At 33.0% G+C, this 25,385-nt stretch overlaps 2 protein-coding genes across 2 annotated transcripts; both read right to left on the reverse strand.

The window, feature by feature from the left end:
* Positions 1 to 1,110: 1,110 nt before the first annotated feature.
* On the reverse strand, positions 1,111 to 5,193 carry LOC112782377 (T-complex protein 1 subunit epsilon). Its single transcript, XM_025824734.2, has 9 exons — positions 4,735 to 5,193; positions 3,723 to 4,041; positions 3,228 to 3,576; positions 2,876 to 3,008; positions 2,610 to 2,662; positions 2,268 to 2,370; positions 1,883 to 2,049; positions 1,584 to 1,697; positions 1,111 to 1,485 (listed from the first exon to the last, which is right to left on the reverse strand). The coding sequence occupies exons 1-9, from the start codon at positions 4,931 to 4,933 to the stop codon at positions 1,315 to 1,317; spliced, it is 1,608 nt and encodes a 535-aa protein (XP_025680519.1). The 5' UTR covers positions 4,934 to 5,193; the 3' UTR covers positions 1,111 to 1,314.
* Positions 5,194 to 11,048: 5,855 nt separating this feature from the next.
* Positions 11,049 to 11,931, reverse strand: LOC140182975 (zinc finger BED domain-containing protein RICESLEEPER 2-like). Its single transcript, XM_072230961.1, has 3 exons — positions 11,644 to 11,931; positions 11,245 to 11,563; positions 11,049 to 11,152 (listed from the first exon to the last, which is right to left on the reverse strand). The coding sequence occupies exons 1-3, from the start codon at positions 11,929 to 11,931 to the stop codon at positions 11,049 to 11,051; spliced, it is 711 nt and encodes a 236-aa protein (XP_072087062.1).
* Between the last annotated feature and the right edge of the window lie 13,454 nt (positions 11,932 to 25,385).

Below are 25,385 nucleotides of genomic sequence, written 5' to 3' on the forward strand. Positions count from 1 at the left end.
TCAACTCTTTGAGGGCGGCCTTAGGGTCATAGTACTAGTTCTATCCAAACCTGATAAGTAAGGTATCCAAAAAAGACTCTCAAGTATATGCAATGTTATTATAGACCCCCAACGATACCAGGCATAAGCAGTTCCAGACAAATGGAAGGAAATCATTCTTAGTCTCATCTCCTCAGGTACCACAAACCATTCAAAATACTCTTTCACTTTAGAAACCCATTCATCCATATTACTATCACCATCAAAAACGGGTAAAATCAACTTTTTTACCTCTAGATTGGTAGAATTGTTGCTGATGTCGAGGATGTGAAGAGCCATCACCGATCGGTGTTACTTGCTTCAATTTTAGTGCTTCAGACAGCATGCTTCGGATTTCTCTCACTGAGTCCTCCAGTCCTTCCATACGCAATGCCGTCAGTCCGTGACTTGCAACCTCCACGTGATTCCGTTGCAAAGCGACGACCAAAGTTCATGGAAGCCATACTTCCTCTCAACAAGAGCACCAAATGATAAAAGAAAATGCAGAATAATATGAAAATGTAACGATTAAACTGTAGAAGAAAAATGTATAGATTATTATTAGTACTGAATGAAAATGGAAATAGATGAAAGAGAAAGTGTCAAAAATAATTTCCTTTTCAGAGTCAAGGATGAACTCCTAAAATACCTCGAGAGTCCATATCACAATACATTCCTCTCTAACAACATTAATTCTTCTTTTCTATAAAACCCCTCTAACTAATTCTCCAACTCGGACCTTGAGAAATAATCCTAGCTCGACCTTGAGAAATAATCCTCTGTTTTGCACCCTATTTCTCACTTGCTAACAAAATCTTACTTCTCTGGTTCTCATTGGTTTAAACTCTGCTGTGTGCCTAATTCACTTGGTCCAATTTTCTCAATTACAGCCTTATCCATAATTGGATTTATTGTGGAGCTATCAACTTTTATTTTATACCTTCTACATATTAAACATCTAATGAAATTTGTATTTTAAATAATTATTTTTAATTTTTTTAAATTATTTATATTAAATTAACAATTATAAAAATAAAAATTTGAAATTAATTTTGTAAAAACATGAAAAGCAGCTGAACTGAACAGACTCGGTAATCCTGTTGAACCGCTAGTTAATATGACATAAATGCATCAAACAAAATAAGTCACTCAACTCAGAATATAAAATCATGTCAAATTCTTAAATTCTTAACGGTAAACTGTGAACATACCAACTCTGACTAATACCAAATAAAAAACAAAACTATCAGCAATCCATGATCTTGATGTGGAAAACATCAGTTGAAAACTTTAGTTTCAGAACTCTGATGGGGAAATAACATCATCAATTTTCAAAATCATCTTGACAACTTGAGTAGCAAGCAAGATCTGTTGCTGCTTTCCAATCAAAGTTTCAAATACGTTTTGCTCACGCATGTCATTGGTGCCAACATCATTGCAGTCGATGCCAAAGTTAGGATTATTGTCCTGAAAGCAAATTTAAGGTTATTGCCATTATATTTGGGAGTATAATTTTTTGAAATTAAGTACAGATATAAAACAGCAGCCAGTTTAGTTCAATCTACCTTTATTTGCTGGGACTTCACAGCAGATAACGTTTCAATAGGTTGAAGGCCGCTATTTTCAGCAAGGGCCATCGGAATGGCCTCCAACGCATCTCCAAATGCTCTGATAGCATACTGCATGGTAAAGAAAAACCAGCCATCAATAAAATTATTACATTTGATCCACTATAAGTACTGAAAGTGACTGTTTAATACAGTTTCTAAAGTGCTCTGGCATCATTACCATACACTGAGAATATCTGTACATTGGCCATGCATAAAAAAATACAATACCTACATGATTCGAATAATATTCATACCTGCTCTACTCCAGGGTATCTATCAGCAGCAGCTTCCACAGCAATAGAGCAGGAAATTTCAGCAGAACCACCACCATATACTATAGAATTGTTGCGGATGAGATTCCTAGCCACACACAAGGCATCATGAAGACTGCGCTTTGTCTCCTCTATGATCATTTTGTTACCTAACAAAAGAGACAACACCATTTAATTAAGCCCTATACTATATCCACGGGTTAACACATGTAAAATCATTGATACAGGCAATAATTAAAATAGTTTATTATTCAGATCCAGATTCAATCAAGACCAGCTTAGGAGATAATCTTCATAAAAAGATAACTAATTCGAGAAAATGCGATGCAAACCAATCAAAAGAGGGTCAAAGAGTACATGATCTCACCTCCACGAGTGAATATTGTCACAGCCCTCGAGTTTGCACAATGCTCAATGTACAGCATCCGGTCTTTTGTTGTACCAAAGGATTTTTCTCGAACCAAACCAGCCTTAATAAAAAATATAATTACGTCACTAATTCCAAATGTACAATAAAGAGAGCACATGAGTCCATAGCATATGGAATGCCACCCTATCAACGAATACAACAAGCATGGAACCACATCCAAATGCCTTAAATCAAACACGATTGCAATAATAAAGAGTAGCCAAGTGTCCTAAATCAAACTCAATTGTAATAATAAAAATAAGAAGGTTTTGAAAACCACTAAAAAGAGTAGCATCATACCTTTCCCAGCTTTTCAGGACTCAACTCTTGGAACCTAGGCACAATTCTTCCACCTGTATTTACAAGTAGATATTTACACTGTTAATAAGAATAAAAAGCATGTTGGAGAGTAGTGACAAAAGCGAGAAGTTGTAATTCATATATTCATATATATTACTAAAGCCTGGTTATTAGAGTTGATCAATTTGAAGCCTATCATTTTACTCTTCATAGGAAAGGAAGAGATTTTTTAGACAAAAAAAGAGAATGTATTACTAAAGACATACCTGTTGCAATTGCGATCAATTCCAACTCTACACCACCAACCCATCTGACAGCAGGCAAGTTCCTGTGCATTAAGAGATGATTTGCTTCATCGTCAAAGCCCCACTGGCAGATAACCAGGGTTGCACCAACATCCTGCAAATCAAAATAAAAATTTCCTTTCAATTAAATCCAAAATTCACTTTGGCAAGAACACAAGGGTTATATAACTAGCCCATTTTAAAATTTAAATCCCAATAATATCATCTGCCAAAATATAAGATGGCCAAGCATTCTAGTTCCCTTATAGGAAAAGACCAACGGTAGGCTGGACATTAGTAATAGAAATTTGATTATGCTCAAATAAAATCATACCTTGCATTTTTGAACCATGTCATCAAAATACTGTTGCTCTTGTTTCCTTAATGTCTGGAACTTCTCAACGGTATCAATGTCCACCTTATGCTTAGTCTTTGGCTTTGGAGGCTCAAAGGGGCAAGTCAAGATTGCAATTTTAGCATCTTCAATTCGCTTTGGCATTTGTGGATGGCTCATATCCTTGTCAACAACAATTCCATATATTAACTCAGTATCCTCCAATTTACCACCAACTTTCCCTTCTACTTTAATTAGATCTAAGTTAACATCTTTCCTTTCTAGATCAGCAACAGCAAGAACTGCTTTGACAGCAATCTCAGCCAAGCTGCGCTTGCACCGATTCACACTGGAAAATTAAACAAAAAAGGACATTATAATGCCAAGAATTATCTTAAATTTTGAAATTCTGAATTGAACACAATTCAAAATCCCAAGGTGTGACATCCATCATAACAAGACAAATTATTAGAACCTGGATTATATTACACTCACATTTTAGAGGACAAAGTAGTCATACAAGTTTGAATCAAAGGCTCCAAATCCGTAGGCCCAAATTCAAACTTTTTAGCAATATTCTCCAGGTGATCAACAGCAATCCTGGATGCCATTTCATAGCCCTCGGCAACCCTAATTGGATGAATTCCACGTTCCAAGAGCCGCTCAGCTTGCTCCAGAAGAGCTCCAGCCATAACAACAACTCCAGTAGTTCCATCCCCAATTTCATAATCCTGACTCCGGGACAGCTCAACCATCAGTTTAGCAATCTGGTTGTCAACGTCCATCTGCTCCAAGATTGTTGCTCCATCATTCGCTGCAAACAAGAAATGTCACTAGTTAGTGGAAGCAACAAATAAAAATTCTACCAATAACCATATCTCAACAAAACATCACAAAGCTTCTAAAGATAAAATTGCAAAAAAGTGTCTATTTCCCAATCTGAGTTTCAAATTAACAAAACAAGTGTCGATTTCAGGTCTCAAGGCACTTCAATCACACCTACACTTAGTTCGTAAAACCTTAAAAAGCAACCACATTTACAAAATCCAAAATTTTCTACTCAAAACTTCACCGGCTCCGGGAAGTTACTACACAGTACACACAACATGCCTTTTACTTCAAAATTTAAAGTCATCCAACACAAACTGCACCCAAATCTACAAGAATTAATTGCATTTCGCTCAATCAAAAACACTGCACAGTTCAAAGTAAAACCAAAAATAACTTTCCATATATTTAACACTTCATGCCTAACCTAAAGTACAAAATGGTTAAATTTTCGCTTCCTAGTTCCTAGAGCTCATGGATCACTATCAAAACAAGAAAAAAAAAACAGAGAGCAAAAATGGAAAGCAAAAGTGTCTAAAACAGAAACTCGAAAAAAAAACAAATCAGAGCAGGAAAAAGAAAAGGCGGCACGATTAATTATTTTTGAAAAAAAAAAGGTAAAAAATCTGAAAGAAATAAACAGAAAAGAAAAAAGGTGGTTATGGTTGTTAGAACTGACTGATGATGACGTCGCCGTCGGGGCTCTGGAGCATCTTGTCCATGCCTTTAGGGCCAAGGGAGGTGCGAAGGATGCGGGCGACGGCTTTGCCGGCGGAGATGTTGGCCTTCTGTGCATCGAGTCCTCTCAGTCTGCTCTTCTGTTCTTGCTCCTTCAGTATAATGAACGGCCTCCCGAACTCGTCGAAAGCCAGCGCCATTTCTCAACTATCTCTCTCTCTCACGATCTTCTTTGAATCTTCGAGATTTGGCGGAGAGAGTGAAGAGACGCAAACAGTGCAGAAGGTTACTCTGTGTGTGTGTGTGTGAAGTTGCTTTTGGTGGTTCTTGTGTTTCTCTCTCCGTTTTTGGAGGAAAAAAAGCCCTAACCCTCTCTTGACTCGTTGCTGCTGCAGATGTTATATGTATGCTTCCCATTTCTAAATTTTCAATTATTTCTCTACGTTGTATGTTTTTCATTTTTTTACTTATGTTTTTGGTGTGGAATGGATACAGCAAATGAGGGACGTGTGAGCCCCATGAATAGAGAGACGTAAAAGCCCAATGGGCTTACGACCGGTATTTATCCATGTGATTATGTTTTAATATACTAGCCGATCAAAAAATCATAAGATTTATATATATTATACTAGCGTTGCATGTTAGAGTATAATTAAGGTCGATTAACATTATTTAACATATCTGAATATTTATTATAAGATATTATATTTTTATTATTTCGATTCTCTTAACATTTATAAATATTTTTTATATTATATTATTTTATACCTACAAACTATTTCTTTAGTGTTCTCTCTTATATTTGTTTAACATGGTATCAGAAAATTCTCCTTAAAAAAGATAAATTTTTCTTCTGATAAAATTATCATATTTTTTTTAGAGAAAAGATCATGTATATGAATAACAAAATATTACAGAAACACAATCTAATTTGCCAGATATAAAGAAGAAACAAACTTTAATATAGAATAGAAAGATAAGTGATGCATCACTACTACAAAACATGTATCCAAACTCCCACTACCACTTAACCTCTATATCCCAAGACCAAAGCAAGAAAATAAGGTTAATAAATATTTTTATCATCAGCTTTCCTCAAAAGATATTACTAATTACAGTCTTCAATGTAGGAGAACACACTTATGTACCATATAGCATAATGCAATAAGTAGAGAGATATCAGCTTAGTACTTCATATAAACACTTCATATCACATTTGATTATCAAGATCCTCTTCTTCATCTTCATACTCTCTTTCATGGACAATTGCATCCTGATATTGTTGATATTTAGAGGCAAAATCATTCATGTTGTTCTTTGTTTTTGTGAATTTTATTTTATATTGTATTATTTCACACAACTTTTTTTTTTTTGAAAGGAAGAGCTCAACACAACAAGTGGAGCATAGAAATAACAAACAAAACTACAATTATAAAAGAGTACATTATAAGAATACTAAATGATGCCCGCTGTCATCTTCGGCATTGTCATCAACAACAGAAGGGATCCACACCTATCCACTCCTTATAGTTCATGGAGGACTGGTAGATGATATCTTCAACCCCTTTCCCTTTATTCTGAAAAATTCGCCTATTCCTTTCCAGCCAAATATTCCAGATAATGGTACAGAAACATACCATCCACCGCTTGCGCTCCTGTTTACTAGTTGATAACTCAGTCCAACTTTGAAAATGCTCCTTCAGCGTTCCGGGCACGACCATGGCCTTCCAACAAAAAACAGCCATGCACACCACACCTGTCAAGAAAATCCACAACTAAGAAACAAGTGGTATCCAGATTCAACACTTTCATTACACAACACACAGATAACATCCTCCTGGTTAACCACTTCCAACCGACTCAGCCTATCCTTCGTATTAACCCTTCCAGTCAAGACAAATCATATGAACAATTCGACTCTAGGTGGGACTAAACCTTTCCAAACTGTCCTAGTAAAGCTGTAGCTCACTATATTCTCTGGAAACATTTCCACCTGCATAACCTGCACAAAGGAGTTAGTAGAAAATACACCCTGTTTATCAAATTTTCACACAACTCTGTCCTCTCTCCCATATACTAGATTAACCAGTTTTAACGTTTATATCATTTTATTTATAATTTATTAATCTAAAATTTTTATAAATTTATGATGATAAACAATTCAACTAAAATTATATAGGTTTATGTTTGATATTTTCGTTTTTTCACAAAATAATAATAATAATAATAATAATAAGATAGTCATTAATAATAAATATTTTATTATCTTAAAACTTCTCAACCTTAGTCTAAATATATACTAAACACAGAATGATAAATAATTTGGTAAAAATATAAAATAACATTTTTCTATAAAAATAGAACAAAAATGCACCTAAAATTAAAAAAAAAAAACTCCTCTCTAGTAGTAATTAAAACAATTTTAATGACTTGTTCTTCTATAGAAAGAATTTTAAAAATCAAATCTCCTTTTTTTAGTTCACACATTTTACAAAAAAAAATTTTAAGCAGAGTCAAGTTTATGTTTTCTCTCTACTTTTGTTTTTAAAAACAGAGACTAAATTTATTCACATTAAATAAGCAGATTTTTTTATAAAATAAGTATAATAATCTGTGCCATATATGTGATCAAATTGAAATTATAATTTTAAGCTATTATGTTAACATTAATTTCAATTATAATAATTTAATTAATAAAAAATTAACTTTTTCTTAATATAGTGTTAATTGTATTAACTATAAAATAGTTATTTAATATACTTTTTTCAATAAATCAGACATATATACTCAATGTGACCATAAATAATCTAGTAATACTTAAATCCACCAACAAAATTTTATATGTTGGTTTACTGTGAAGTAAGAACATATCAAAATCAGCTCAAAATGAAGAATAAACTAATAGAGAATCCTAATGAAAAAAGTTCGGCAATAAACAATAAATAATTTAAACCTACTGAATAACAATTCAACGTTATCCTTTGATACCTGCAAAATATATACCTGAAACAACGCTATATCAATGTTAGTATATAAAATTATATGATTAACGTAATTATAAAATTGTTTATCAGGAGAATAAAATAATACAAATTTTTATGATAATTTTAATATTCTCAAGCTATTGATGTACAATAAGAATGCATTATCCATTAGCTCCTAGAATTGCTAAATTTTTTTAATTGATAGTAATAAATTTTAATAAATAAATAAATTTAAGTAAGACATTTTGTTATTACCTTTTCATTATAGACCCTCAAAAACTTCTCTATATACCACATTTATCGTGCAGTTATCTTCCAAGTGCCCATGATCTTGCAACAGCACTCGCAGACCATCTTTACTCGTTACCCTTGATAACGCAACATACAATTGACCATGGGTGAAAACTGGCCTTGGAAGGTAAATTCCAACTTTCGATAGAGTTTGTCCTTGGGACTTATTTATTGTCATTGCAAATGACATGATAATTGGAAATTGTCTTCTTTAAAACCTGACCGGTAATGTTTCCTTATTTGGAATTAGATTCAGTCTTGGGATAAGAACAATACTTCCAGCTTTGTTACCGATTAAAGTCTTGCATTCTATCACATGATTTCCCATTCTTCTATCTTGCATTCTCGTTCCATTGCACAAACTATTAGTTTGGTCTATATTCCACAGCAACATAACAGGAGCGCCAACCTTCACAACCAACTTGTGTGGTAGTAGACCTGAACAATTTATTCCATTTAGAATCTCCGGCGAGAAAGCATCTAACTCAAATTCCATATTTCCCTCCTCAGCACACACAGAGTCTGAACTTAAGTAGACTCTTTCTTGTCCAGGTAATCCTGCAGTCATCTTGTAGTTAACATCAGTGACACAATCTAGAGTTGGTGCAAGAATTGCTTTATCCTTGAAATAATTTTCAACGGATAAATTGGATAATATATCTGGATACACAAAATCAATGAGGTCATCCAAAGTTGTCTCAGAGTTCTTAACCAAAATGTCAAATGGTATATGAACGATCGATTCACCATCTGTTGTATCACCAGCCAAACCATCACCAATTTTGAGTAGCCATTCTGCAAAATTTCTGAGTTCTTGTATGTTGTTGTTTTCACCTAGTGACAATCTCATATTTTTTTGTAAGCTTCAAAACCATACAGTTATGCCACAAATATGAAGAATTAATAGAAGACTGGATTATATCTTGCCTTGAGCCTCTAGGAATCATAGATAAAATTTGTCTAAAATCTCCTCCGAGAACAACAACTTTACCTCCAAATGGCAAATGAGCATTATACGGATCTGAGCACCTTAAGATGTCTCTGAGGCATTTGTCTAAAGTTTCGTAACAATACTTACTTATCATTGGAGCTTCATCCCATATGATTAATTTGGCCTTGGATATTAACCTTGCAAGAGGACTTCCCTGTTTAATGCTACACAAAGAATCTTCAATTATGGTCAAAGAAATTTTAAACCTTGAATGTGCAGTTCTTCCGTTAGGCAACAGAAGTGCAGCAATCCCACTTGAAGCAATATTTAAAACTATACCTCCTTTAGACCTAATTGAGCATGATATAGTTGACCAAGGTTGTGAGAACCGGACCGGTTAATAAACCAGTGAAGTGACTGATTCACTAGTTTACTGGTTCAACCAGAGTTCAACCGGAGTTCAACCGGTTTAATTAAATATTAAATAAAATTATTAAAAATTTAATATATAAACACATTAAACACAATACGAGTTCCATAATGCATTGAAGAGGAAATTATCCCATAGCTATTAAATGTACAATGATGATGCCTATACCAAAATGAATTATGTAAATGGAACACAAACTTAAAAAACAATCTACAACCTCTAGAGCTCTTGGTGGCTTCAGTTCCCTTTGAACTTTTTCATCTGCATTACTCATTGACTCCCCTGCCCTATTGCATTCTTCATTGCTCTTGACATGCTCCTCTGCTGTGTTGCACGGTTCATCAAGAGCCATTCCATTCCCGTCTTCACATTTACCATTCTCTCTATAATCTTCAAGTAGAGATGCATGAGGGACATCCTCCTGGGGTTCAGAAGCATCACTTTCAGATACTTTCACCACCAACACAATATAACAAAAATCAAGCACATAAAATACACCAAAATTAGATAAAATTCAAACTTGATAAATTCAGATGATACAACAATGAAGTGATTAAACTATAGCAAAATTCAGAATGACAACAATTCAGAATCCAGACGATTATATCAATTCATACAATTCATACAACATTCAATATAATTAAATTCAGCATTTCATACAGTTAATTCACCAAAATTCAATATAGCAGAATTCAATAGAGCACAATTGAACTTATATAGCAAAATTCAAAAACCAGAGTCCCAAAATTGAACTTTTATCAAACTTATATTCGGTAAAATTCAGAATTACAAAATGATTAATCCATATCATTAACAAAATAAAAAAAATTGAAAAGCAGAAGAACTCAAAATAAGAACTCTGCATCTGAAGTTATGAACTCAAATCTGCCCTAAATTTCTCACTGAATAAAAAATTAATTGAAAAAAACAAAATCCAATAACTCAAAAACCGCAGGAGAGCATAGAAGGCCAGACGACGAAGATGACAGAAGCCGATGAATCTAACATATGAAGTACTAAAATAGCAAATAAAAAAATAATTCAGAGGGAGCTCAATTATAAGTAACAAAACTCCACAGTAAAACCAGCAACACAATTATTAGTTGGAGTAAAGGGACACAGGGCCACAGAGGAGAAAGGGGACACAGCAAAAATTATTAACAAAACTACACAGCATAACTAATTAGCTATTATCAATTTATCACAGTACTTACCGGCGGCGAAGAGGAAGGAGAATGACGGCGATGACAAAGGAGACAGCACAACACGGCAAAAACAGAGAGAGAGAGAGAGAGCGCTCGAACAGAGCAGAGGAGATGCGGTGGCTGTGGGTAGGGGTGGCAGGCGGGGAAGTCCGGCCCGTCCTGCCCGGGCTGGCCCGCCCCTCCCCGCCTATTCAAGCAGTCCCAAAATCCTAGCCCGCCCCACCTAATGGCGGGCTGGCGGGCTAAGCCCGCCTAAATTTCTTTTTTTTTTTAAATATTTATAAGGACATATCTTATATTTAAATCAATATAAATACAAATATTAAATATAAATAGTCTCCAAAATAAATAAATATAATCCAAAATACAAAAACATAGTTATAAATAGTCCCATAGACAAAATAAATATAATCCAAAATCCAAAAACATAATTATAAATAGTCTTCAAAGCAAATTAAACATAATTCGAAACACTTAATTTTCATCTTCATCTTCATGTAAGTCAATAACATCATTGGAACCAACTCCTGAAGAATAGCCTTCTCCTTTTGCAATATCTTCCTCATCTTTATCTTCCTCTAGAAAAAAGTAAATAAATATATTAGAAAAATAGTACATAATAATGTTCAAAATCACTCAAGTATGTTGTATCTCATAAATATAATTATACCAAAATCATCATATCCACGTATCCAATTTCTGGTGCAAATCATCGCTTCAACATTATCTGGCAACAAACGACTTCTATACTTATTCAAAACATGAGAACCCATGCTAAATGCAGATTCTGAAGCCACGGTAGTAATAGGAATGCTCAACAAATCTCGTGCCATTAGTGATAGTGTTGGAAAACGATGATGGTTGTCTTTCCACCATTGCAAAACATCAATGATTGCATCATTGCAAAATAATATTGCCTCACTCAAATAAATATCAAGTTGGTTCTTTCCACTTTTCACTTCAGCTTCTTGATTACGGGACATCAAATCCTTTGCATTGCAAACAATATATGAATCAAAAAGCATGAAAAATAAAAAATACATATAACCAAGTAGATAAAAATACTTACACCAACAATTTTAATAAGTTGAGTTCCAATTGCAGAAGATGTTGCTTGAGAAAAATTACTTGAAAGTTGGGAAGAACTCTCTACAGTTGTAGAGGAATTGTGGTTATAAACCTCAAAGAGCTTGTATAACTTACTCTTCACATGCTCCACTTTGTCTATAGCACTAATAGGATCAATCTCATTATAGCAATGAACCAAAGTGTTGAGTTTAAATCTAGGATCAAGAACTGCCCCAAATGCAAGAACAACACTGTATTCCTCCCAATATTTCTTGAACTTAATCGTCATTTTTTCTCCCATGTTCCTTATAAGAACTTCATCATTCTTCAAACTATTCATTAAAATAAGCTGGATTTGCCAAACTTGTAAAAAATACAAGTTGGATGTTGGGTAAGAAGTTCCAGACATCAACTTGGTAGTTTCGTAAAATGGTAACAAGAAATCACATATCTTTTCAGTTCTTCTCCACTCATCTGATGAAGACAATACTCCCTAAATCCAGCATCTTTTACTTTATACATTTCAAAAGCTTTCTTATAAGGAATAGCACTTGCAAGCATTACATAAAGTGAATTCCACCTAGTAGGAACATCTAAACATAATGCAGTCGTATACTCAAGTCCCTCAATATCTTCAAAATATTCTTTAAATTTAACCATTCGACTTTCAGATTTTCTCAGATACTTAATAGAATCTCTAATCTTATGCACTGCATCACCACATATTTTCATTCCATCTTGGACAATAAGATTTAAAATATGAGCAGAGCAACGAACATGAAAGAATTCACCACCACACAACAATGAACCATGCACATCCAAAGTACTTTTCAAGTGTTCAACACAAGTATCATTAGAAGAAGCATTATCCAAAGTAACGGAAAAAATCTTTTTATCAATTTTCCACTCAGTCAAAAGCGTAAAGATTTTAGAAGACAACTCAAATCTTGTGTGAGGAGGAGGCATATGACAAAAATTGAGAATTTTACTCTGTAATTTTCAGTTCTCATCAACAAAATGTGCAGTCAAACATATAAACCCCTCATTGGTATTGGAAGTCCAAAGATCAGATGTTAAGCAAATTCTATTTGGAATGGAAACTAAAATTTTTTTAAGTTTCGCAACTTCTCTCTTGTGAACTATCACTATGTCAGCCTTAACCGTATTCCTAGAAGGAAGTTTCAAAGTTGGACTAATATATTTCACCCAATTTCTAAATCTCCTATCATCAACCATATTAAAAGGCTTATCCCCAGCAATTACATAAGAAGCAAACATATCTCTAGCCACTCCTGAATCAATCTTAAGTGAACCCATTTTAAGTTGCAATTCTGCTATAGTTTGACCAATATCTTCATGCTTAATTTGAGTACAACTATTAAGATATCGTTTTATAGTAGAAGTGCCATATCGCTTAACTCCAGCTTTAAACACCTTCTTGCATCCTTTACACTCAGCACGTTCTACTACATCCTTATCTGGACCGAGCTTTTTGAAAAAAATCCAAACATCGGATGTTGCTGGTCTCAGCCTTTTCGAACTAGGTTCATCAACCTCGACCGGAGCAGCCTCAGAACCAACTCCAGTAGTAACAAGGTTACTCACAGTTTCAGAATTCATATTTTCTGAAATAAAAGCAAATGTAAATTGTTTATATGAATAAAAAGATTGTTTATATGAACCAAATATAAACCAAATATCAACCATTACTCACAGTTTCAGAATTCATATTTTCTGAATCCGCATCAGATTCAAGTATTCAACCAAATATCAACCATTATCAACCATAATCAAAACTCAACCATTATCAAACAACATAAAAAATAGGAAACAATTTCTGAATCTGCATCAGATTTAACAAAATATCAACCATTATCAACCATAATCAAAACTCAACCATAATCAGATTTAACCAAATATCAACCATAATCAAAACTCAACCAAATATCAACCATTATCAACCATAAACCCTAATTTACCTATATCAAACAGCACAAAATACAACAAACAAACCTAAATTGATGAATCTCAAACCCTAAGCCAGAAAACTAACCAGAGGAGGCGATGACCAGGACAGAGGAGGCGAGGAGCAGCCGTGTCGCAGACTCGCAGCGATGAAGATAAACAAGGAGACCCAGAGTCCCAGAGAGCGAGACCAGCAGCGAGAGGACAAAACCCAGGAGCCTAGGACCGAGACTAGTAGCGACGACGGCTAGACGGAGCAGCAGCGGTGGCTAGAACCCACGAGGCCACGAGGACCGAAGATCGACGGTGACTCAGTGAGGACGGAACTCTGAAGTGCGAGCTTGACGACTGAGGTCGATGGAAGTGCGAGACGGCGGGTGTGAGGTGTGACCGTGTGAGAGACTGAGAGCGACGGTGAGGATTGAAGACCTTGGGGATGAAGCTGAAGGCTGAACGCTGGAGACTGGAGAAGCTGAAGGCTGAAGGCTGAAGCTCTGTCCTCTGTGTTGACTGTTGAGGACCGAGGGAGTGACCGAGTGAGAGACTGAGAGTGACAGTGAGGAACTGAGGATTGTGGTCGAGGAGACGAGGAAGCTGCAAATCTCAAAATTGGAATTAGGGATTCATTAGGGTTTCGTTGGAGATTCGGGTCGAGTCGGGTCGGTGGGTGAGTGGGTTCATGGGTTCTGAATCTGGGCTGAAAAATCAGCCTTTTAACCAAAAAAAATGCCTCAGCCCGCCGGGGAAGCCCGCCCAGGCCCCGCCAAAGCCCACGGTTTGAGCGGTGTGGGTTAGGCGGGCTTTTGTCTTTCGGCAGTCCCAAATTTCCAGCCCGGCCCGCCTTTTTTGGCGGGTTACGCGGACCGACCCGGCGGGTTTAGGCCCGTTTGCCACCCCTAGTTGTGGGTTCTGCGGGGCTGTGGGAGCTGCGGGGGTTGGGGCTACGCCACTAGGGTTCTTCGAATCTTTTCTTTCAATTTTGAGAGAGGAAATGACATGAGAAATTAAAAAATTTAGTTTGAAGCTGCGGGCGATTGTTAAACCTTATTTATGAGTTAAGTTTTTGAATTGAGTTGCTTTCATAGAATTCCCTCGCCTTTGTTGCTTAAGATTTTATTTTATAAAGAGGGATAGGAGTTGTATCTAAGTTACACTTGAATTTGTTTGTATAATATTTACCAATAATTATATTATTATTATTATTATTATTTGGTGATGCTTGATATATGATTTGATAAATAAAAACAAAATTTTCTGGTATTTTTACTAAAACTGGATCGCGATATCGAACTAGAGGCTCAATAGTAAATAATAAAGGAAAGTAGGTTGGTAACGCCTTACTTTCGGTACGATCATGACGTTCTGGAAGTTGGATCGTTACAAATGGTATCAGAGCAGTTCGTTCCTGTTAGAGCCTTGGGAATGGACTGATTATGCTTCATTGCATACTCTGAGTGTCTGTCATGCTTTGTGACTTGTTCTGATAACAAGAGTTTGAGTTCTATATGCATGACTGTCTGATGATTAACGCTGTTAGTCTACCGTTGCATGCCTCATGGTATTAGGTCTGGCCAACTTAATACTTATAATTTATGTACATGGCAACACTAACAGGTTATCATAGACGAAATAGAAGTAATAGGTAATGCGATTCACGGGATTTGGGAGCGTTAAGAGGTTATAAAATTAGCTTCGATTTGACGTATAATCTTTATTCGTGCCACATGAACTCGTGCCATGTCTTTCTTAGTTGCTTTCATTGGAATTCTCTAGTTTGAATTTTCTCCTTAGGATGTGATTTGATTGTTTCCCAACCATACCTTGTCATTTTTGTATACTTTTGCCTGCCTTTGAATCTGATTGCTTACTTGAGTCTTTCTGAATATTCATCCTTGACAATGCCTATACTTCGGTTCACATATTTTGTTTTCATTGATTTCAGTTTGAACTTATTTTATTATATCAATTTTCGAGGGCGAAAATTTTTCTAAGGTGGGTAGAATGTAACAACCCTAGTTTTTGAAAATTAAAATAATTAGTTGTTTGTGATTTATCTTATTTGTTGATAATTTTATTTTAAGAAAAATTATTTTACTAAAGGTAATTAAATGTAGTTTCATGATAATTGAAGTTTAAATTAATTAGAATTTTTATATAATCTTTATTAGATATTTGATATAATTGAAATTATAATTTTGATAATTGAAAAATAAGAAGAATTGTATAATTTAATTTAAATAAATTCTATTTTGAATGAATTATGTTATTAATTTGAACTCCTAGAAATTATTTTATTAGAAATGATTAGATTGATATTTATAAATACCTTAAGTTTAAGTTAATTAATATGTATGTACAATTTTTATTATAATTAGTTATCTTATAAATTAAAATTAAATTTTTGGTAATAGAAAAATAATGAAAAGTTATATCATTTAATTTGAATAACTAATATTGAGCTAAACCATATTTTATAAAAATGTGATTAATATATTTATTTTATATATTAAATTAGAAATAATTGATTGAACTTAGCAATATGATGATAAATAATGTTCCTAAATATTTTTAATAGAGTACATTTGATTTTAAAATTTCTCTACCCTCCAATTTTATCAAAATATCTATTCATGTTTATCCATATTCTTTTATAAAATCCCTAATTCCTAAACCTAAATTCCCAAATTGAATCAGAAACCCTAATTTTCCAAATTGGAAACCCTAACCCTAGAGACCCCATCCCTCACCCACGGAAACCTCATAGCAAGAAAAGGGGGAAATGGAAACAGGGGAAGATGGGAATCAGAGAAGAGAAAAGAGAATCAGAGAGGAAGGGACGGCGCTACGGCTAGGGCTCGCCGCCGTCGCAGTCACCGTCGCGCCTTGCTGCGCCGTCACCACCGTTCCATGGAGCTGCCGCCGTCATCCACGCGTTGTTGAGGGAAGCCCGAGACGGAGATGAGGGAGATGCCGTCGCCGCCACCGCCGTCCTTGTCGCTGTTTGTGGAGCAGCGAGGAGCGTCGTCGTCGAGGCCACGTCGTTCGTCACTGCCCAGTCGCCGTTCTGTCTTCCGTGAAGCCCGTTCTGTCGCCTGAGAACCACCACGAAGAGGAGAGAGCTCGTGCGCGAAAGGTAACACCGTTGTGCCTTCGTCGCGCCTCCATCACCATCGAACTGCCTTGCGGTTTCTAGTCCCGTCGCGTCTGGTCGCCGTCGAGGGAACAGTCAATGTCGCGGTTGTGAGCATGGTCTTCGAAGAGAAGAGAACGCAATGAGAAGAGTTGTGTCACATTTCTGCCACCGTTGTTGCACTCTGCTGCTGCTGCCGCGTCTCACTAAGCTGTTGCTGGAGGAGGAGGGCTCGCCAGTTCTGCCTCTGCTTCTAGTTTTTGGAATTTGGAAAAACGCCACTATCACTACTGTTTGTTGGGTTCAAGATCGTTGTTGCTATTCTTGCTCTGTTCTGCCACCATCAAGTTTGGAGGAGGACGCTGCCACTGTCACCATTGAAGCTTGCCAGGGAAGGAGCTATTGACAGAAGAAACTGCTGCTGCAAGTAGTTATTGTTGTCGCTGAGAACCATTTTGTGGCTACTGGAACCACCATCGGAGCTGCTGTTCAGTTAATGCCGCTGCTTGGGTCGCTGCGGTACAAGACGCCGTTGATGGAGCTGCTCTGTTTATTGATTCCCGCAAGTTGCGATAATGAGGTAGGGGATTTAACGTTTTTAATTTAGAATGCCTACAAAGTTATTTGGATAAGTGCAAATGGTTAACAATGGTTAAGAATTTCTTAATCGACGTGAATGACTTGAAATACATTTGAAATTGGTTGGTTGTTATGATTATTCTGAGCTGTGTCTGAAATTAGATGCTGTTGTGAATAATGATTAATTTAGTGTAATTTATTAAATTGAAATATGCTGAGCTAATTATTGAAAAGCTGTCGAATGAATAATTAATGAATTGAGTTTGGATTGTTGCTGTGAATGTATGGTTTTCTTATGAGAAAGTGGTTGGTGGAATTAAGTTTGGAATGAGGTTGTGGGAGTAAGATTTGTGTGGTATTAAAAATGATTTTGATTTGAGGCTGTGAATTGTGATTTGTGAGCCATGATTGAATTGTTTGAAAGTGACTAATTATTCGAATTCCTGGTTATGCTGATTTCTTGATTTAGTTGTGAAATTGAAATGTAATTGATGATGGTGGATATTGTTGCAAGCTTGTTTGAGAAATTATTGGTTACTGGATATGTTAATTTGATTGGATAATATTGTACTGAGTATTGAACTGATTCAAGCTTGTACTCGGTTTGGAATTGTTGTGATAATGATTTAATTGTGACTGCCTTCTGATTATTTCAGAGTTGTTGGAAATTCAGATTTTAGTTGATTATGTTGAGTTGGTTGTTATTGTTAATTTAAGGTTAACCAGAGTTGATTTTGAGAACGGTTAAAGGATTGAAGGTTGATTACTAAAGTATTTTCTTAAAGTATGATCTTTTGAATAAATTGATAACTTTGCTAATAACTAAATAACTTTAAAAATAATTGGAAATGTGAAAGGATGGTGTTTGGAATATTAGTTATGAATTTTCGAAGCTGGATTGATTTACTTTTAAAGAATGGTTTATGAAAACTCTGATTTTAATTGATGTTAGAATGTCGATTGTTAAACTGATTTATGATGAAATGATTATTGAGATTTTGTTGTTATGATAACTACTGATAAAAGGGCTGGTGATTTGTTGAGAAAGAAGGAACCCGTAAGGGTGGCTAAGTCCGAATTTTAGGGGAGGTGCTGCCGAAATTTTATAAAATCTGAGGTTTTATTTGAGAAGTTATTTTAGAAGACTTGGATTTGGAAAATGATATTATTTAAGTTTTATTTAGTTAAGAAAGGAATTACTCTATTTTAAATTTGATTTACCAAAGAAAGGTCTATGTTTCAAAATTAAATTATTTAAGAAAGAAGCTATATCTTGAGATTGATTCAATATGAAAAGAATTATGTTTTAAGCTTGAAATAAAGGATTACTTTTCAGAAGTTTGGTGAATTTATAAGGTTTGAATCCGAATGATAAAGAGAAATGGTTTGAGCCAAGATGTTGTAAAAGTGAGAGATGTAAAGTTTGTATAGCATGATTGAATAGAGAAAGAAAGTGGTACTGCATAAGAATGTGAAAGTAATGATGAATAATGAGAATGATAATGAATGATGATAATGAGAATGATTATGTAATGATCTGCTGCGTGAAGGCAGCCAGATAGATGGTGGTATGACCACTAAGAGCGCTTCCCTGGGATACTTAGCTATAATGCTATTCTGTAAGTCAGAGGACTCTTACAGAGGTATCGAGAAAATACATGACTAGCATATGCTCCTGTAAGTCAAAGGACTCTTACAGTGAGTGTATGTGAGTGTGCTCCTGTAAGTCAAAGGACTCTTACAATGAGTGTGTTGGGCAGACTAGCTCCGCCCTGCAAGTCAAAGGACTCTTGCAGTGGGTTGTTAGTGCCGCCATGCAAGTCAAAGGACTCTTGCGATGGGTGTTGCCAATAGGGAAGCCTTACCTGGTCAAAGGACTCCGGGTAACGTCGGGAGCGGGTATGTAACCGACAAATGAGCTCATTACCTACACTAAGGCTAGACATGCATCATCCTTGTGTGTGCATTTGCATTTGATTGGGTTTGCTCGTTGTACTTCCCTATGATTGTGTTGTTTGCCTTGCTGTGACTTGTTTGTGTGCTGAATTGAATCTCTTGTTAGTGCTATTAGTTGGTGAATGTATGATGATGATTAAGAATTGACGTTGTGATTGAAAATTAACTATGTGGTTGAGAAATGCTTAATGTGACCAGTTTTATATTTTAGAATTTGTTTTGAGCTTAGATTTTTGAAAGAGGTAAATAATTAGTTAAAGTAAAACCAAGAATAGTATTTTAAAAAAGGTTTGATAAAAATATAGTTTCCTTGAGTATGTTAATTATTTGCATATTAATCATTACTTTTACAGCATTCCCATTCCCTACTGAGAACGTGTGGTTTGTTCTCACCCCAAAATCTTCCACCCTTTCAGTGATACAGGTTCGAAGACTCAGTTTGAAGCTGCGGGCGATTGTTAAACCTTATTTATGAGTTAAGTTTTTGAATTGAGTTACTTTCATAGAATTCCCTCGCCTTTGTTGCTTAAGATTTTATTTTATAAAGAGGGATAGGAGTTGTATCTAAGTTACACTTGAATTTGTTTGTATAATATTTACCAATAATTATATTATTATTATTATTTGGTGATGCTTGATATATGATTTGATAAATAAAAACAAAATTTTCTGGTATTTTTACTAAAACTGGATCGCGATATTGAACTAGAGGCTCAATAGTAAATAGTTAATAAAGGAAAGTAGGTTGGTAACGCCTTACTTTCGGTACGATCATGACGTTCTGGAAGTTGGGTCGTTACAAATAGCTGTTCCGAAATGTCGAAAGGGCGCACACGGAGATGGAGCAGTAAGACGCAATGACAGTGGTTCTAGAACGGGACAGCGATGGCAAGCACACGCAACGGGCTTCTTCTTCAAGTAATTGATTAGCCGCTAAGTTTCTCATAGTAAGTGAGGGGAATTGCTACCTAATAACGTGACTTTTCAAGGAAGGCGGGGAAGGTAGAATTATAAGGGTAGGTGAGGGAGTTGAATCACTGAATGGTTAGGTTAGAGAGTGTTTGCTTTGTTTGTGATTGGGCTTGGGTGGGTTAGCGAGTTTTTGGGGTAAATAGAGTTTAGTTGGATTGTGTCCCGTATAAGAAAAAAAAACAAATCAGCTGTATAGATATATTTTTTGCAAAATTTATTTACGTTAATTTTTATTTTTTTATAGGCTACTATTAGTTTTAAAATATCTATTTAATACATCATATGTTAATATTAATGATATTTTTTAAAAAGGTATTTTTAAAAATAATTATAACATGATTATAAATATAATATAAATAAATATGTCAAATAAAATGTTAAATCAATATGCTTACCAATGCCCTTGTTGAATTTTGCAAATTGGATAATTAGTATATATTCGGTTGCTTGGTGATCATGTAAATAATTGAGTAGTTGAGTTGCAAATTGATCCCACAATGTGCATCTAATTTTTTCCTCATTTCTAAATAAAAGCGAAAATTAAGAGAAATAAGTAATAATATATAATAAAAAAAGATTTTACATATGAATAGATAATTGTTACAAAATAAATTATAATTGTAAAATTTTAAATCTTCACATACTGCAAATCATGGAGATCAACCACAATGTAATGGCCATTTTTTCCTACTTTTGACCATGATATAAGTTCTTCTTTTCCTGTCAAGAGTCCAATAACATCTAATTAAAAAAAACGAATTAAAAGCATGAAATTAAAGACAAATAAATGAACAACACAATAATAATAATAATAATAATACAAATTAACTACGTACCAAATAAGTTAGCTTTTCATTTGTTTGTCTCAATATATCAGCATGATCGAGAAAACTAAAATGATTGTCAGGAATATTATGATCATCGATCATATTTACTATACGTGACTCCTTCTTAAAAGTTATTCTACACACATGTGTAGTTGAAAGATAAATTCCGCTTGATTCCTCAATCAGAAAATTTGAGAAGACATAAACCTTCCCCTCGATCAAATCATTCTCAAACATCTTTGCCAAATAATTCTTGATTGAACAATGAATTTTATCACACTGTAAAACAAATTAAAAATGAAGACTATTAGCACTTATAACTCTATTAAATCGCGCTGTCATTGATTCGTCCAAGGGTTTACTTATCAAATAAATTTAAAATATGAACAAAAAATATCTATAAACGGGACCTAGCATCACTTGAAGAAATCATAGAGGATAATTAACCTACCTTATCATCCATGAGAACCATTTTTAGGTAAGCTATTTTACTCTTGTCAAATTTGGATGAGACTTTTCATAACCTTATAATTCTTACCTTTATTTTCTAAACCTTTTCATTACATAATCTACTGTAGGTAATACTGTTGATAGAATCATAGCTTGTAGCCATTAGGTATGAAAAATAATAAAGAGAAAAAGAAATATGAATGAGATATGAATTTCCTAGATGATAAATAACTGTAACAATTGACTATTACGATTTATATATATATACAGAGTACAAATTTTTAATGGAGATACTTGGTACAATTAGAAAAAAATTATATAAATAGAGACACCTGCTAAGTATATATATATGCTATTCACATTAATTATATGTCAAAATTTTTATGAAAGAAATAAAAGAGGAGATATATAAATATGTATAATATTATTACTATATATGAAGCAGGTTTAAATTGCTATAATTATAGAGACTTACTATAATTATATCAAATTTAATTATGACTGTAAATAAATAAAATAGATAATAATCAATACTATTTTTTTATATTCAAAATTTACTGTGAATATAAAAAATAAAATTACTAATGATTAAAAATTTGAGTGGAAAACAAAACTTCATAATAAAAATTTAATTTGTTAACTAATTAATCTTATGTCTATATAATATTATATTATTATATACTGATTAAAATTGTGAATATGTACTAATAAAATTATTATATATGAATGAGAATTAGAACTATATCAATTATATTGATTCAAAATTATTATTATTATTATTATTATTATTATTATTATTATTATTATTATTGAATAATGATGATAATTCACGTGATAATAATTTTTACCTATAAAATATCTAAAATTAAATAATATTCAAGTATAATTAGGTGGCAATTATAATTCAAATTATTGCATATGAAATCACGTGAATTATTATTATAATTGATATAATTGCTATATATACTTTCAATGTTATCGATTATATCAATTTAACCATATCAATTATATTCAAATTATTAGTCAATAATTTTAATGCAAATTTTTGCTATAAATAGGTTATTCTTATATTATTATCTTGTATTATTCGTTATAATTAATTCAATAGAGATATTTATTCAATATATATGTTATCTACATTAATTATATGTCAATATTTATAAAAAAAAATTAAAAAATATATATAAATATATATAATATTATTGCTATATAAAAAATAGATATAAATATATATAGACGGTATTATTAAAAGAATAAAGCCTATATATAAAAATAACAATAAACTCAAGTAAGGATTTATTGATTTTTATGGTTTTTATTACGCTTAATGAAAATTGAACGATCTAAAAAGTAAATACTGAGGTGATTACTATATAATTTTGTTATTAAGGTAATAACTTATTATTAAGGTAATTTTTTATTATATAGACTTTAGTAAAACAAAAATAAATATATAAATTACTTATTATTAAGGTAATTTTTTATTATATACAGTAATTACACATCATATATTAATTTTGTTAAAATTATATAATTTTGTCATATCATGATTAGAATTATTATCTTCTATCATGATCAGAGAAATTTCGGACAATGAATAAGAATATTATAGCTGATATACACATATTAAAATTTAGAAATATAAATTCTATTATATCTTCCTAAACAAACCTAAACAACTCTATATTAATAGCTCGTGACATGTCGTGTTTTTCAAGACATATATTTAGGAATATATAGAATTTTAATAATAATACACGGGTAATTAAAATAGTTTATATACGGATTTTTTAAGTTATTATTATTATTATTATTATTATTATTATTATTATTATTATTATTATTATTGGATAATAAATAAGAATTAGAATTATATCAATATTTTTAAAATTAAAATAACTAAAATTATTTAAAATCAATCTGCGTTATTAATATCATAAGATTTGATCATTTTATGATCAAAATCAAATATTCTTATCATGATTAGACCGGTGCCATTATCATATCATTATTATTATTATTAAAATGATTAAAAATATTTTTAATTAATAATTGATAAGTAGTTTAATAATGCATTAAATATTGATTTGATATAATTATAATAAAGATATGTTCCTAAATTAGTATAATTATGTATTATTTATTATATATTAATTATAATATAATTATAATAAGATATTTTTTATTATGAAATAATTTAAAATAGAAAAAATTGTATTTATTTTGGAGAGAAAATGGAATCACGAGGGCCGATACTTCACTTTTATTAGTTAAGAAAAAATTCAATTTTAATATATTAAGTAGATAAATAGATAAATAGATAGATAGGTTCACGAAAATAAATTATTTAAAATGTTTGACCTGATTAACTCATGATTAAACGGACAAGTCCATGAAATACATGTATTGATACATTTAACCTGTTTAAAATTTTCTTATTCTTTTTTTCTATTTTTTAATATTTTTTATCTAGTCCAAATATTTTAAGTTCTAGTAAAGAATATTTGGAATTACAACCCAATAATTAGTTAAAAAGGACGCAAAATTTTACCGAAATTAATATTTTAGTCCAAATCATGATTTTTTGGTTTTTAATTAAATTTTTTTTATTTAAATAAAAAACTAAACAAGTTAACCCATTTGAACAGTTAGACTTTTTTTTTTAAATGGTCTAAATTTACTATTAAAAAATTACTTAGTATAGATGGATTTATAAATAAATTTGGTCTTTATTACCGACGAATTTTGTCTATCGATAAAAGTCTCATTAAAAATTATTTATCAACAGATTTTTTTCGTTGATAATTTACCGACAGATTTTTTTTAGTAATCATCCCATCTATTTCACTAAAAATGTTAGATTTTCTAATAAATTTTTTGTTGATAATTAGCGTCAAACTTTTTGACAAATTTTCTGTCGGTAATTAGAATCTAGAAAAGTATTTACAACTTTGAATATAGACAAATTTTTTATTCGTAAATCTGTCAGTAAGGTAAAGCATATTTTTTTAGATTTTTCTATTACAAAATAAATCTGTTTTCATACAAAATAAATATAAATTTAACGTACACAACTGGAAATTGGAATTCAACGCATAAATCAAACAAAACCAAATTCAAAGAGAGTGTGTTTGGTGTACGTTTGAATAAGGGTTTTCCCTGATTCAAGCGAATCGCCAGCAGATTGAACCTCAGGATTAGTTGGCAACTGCGGAGTGAGGAGATCGAGCTTGAAGATCAAAGAAGAAAGTAGAGCCAAACCATCATAAGCAATGGTGATCAATCTAGGAAACGAGTTCTACTCTTGGTCGTTGGGCCTTCCAGATATGTCGTACAGTGCGATCGAGTTGATGTGCTCTTGCATCTTCCTGCAACTCTCGTCTCATTCCTTCTTCACCTTCTCCACCTCTTCCGTAACTTTATTGCATGCATTTTACAAACTATCTAGAATTCAATTACTTTTGAAACTGCCTTCCCACTACCAAGAAGCCAATAACCTTTGGATTTAAACAAAAACCCTTCTTTCGCCTCCAAAAAAACACAAAAGCAGAGTATGATACGTGTAACACCCCAATTAACCTAAGCCTTACCTCTAGCCGTAAAGCAAAGGTTAACCAAAGGTTACGACAATTCTAAGGCTTATACATAGTTATATAGAAAGAAATAATATAATCTAGAAGCCTGATGAAGAAGATAGCTCAAAAACAGGATTTGAAAAGCACAAAACGTACTAGCGAAGCTACTAACTTAAAGTACAAAAACTAAATACAGTATAGCAAATTATCATAGCATAGTATTATAAGAATCTAGTCACAGCTCGCGGAGTTTAAGCTGGCTAGCTATATATACAAACAATCAAAAGAC

This window comes from Arachis hypogaea, chromosome 20 (genome assembly GCF_003086295.3).
Source record: "Arachis hypogaea cultivar Tifrunner chromosome 20, arahy.Tifrunner.gnm2.J5K5, whole genome shotgun sequence".
In the NCBI taxonomy this organism is placed as follows: Eukaryota; Viridiplantae; Streptophyta; class Magnoliopsida; order Fabales; family Fabaceae; genus Arachis; species Arachis hypogaea.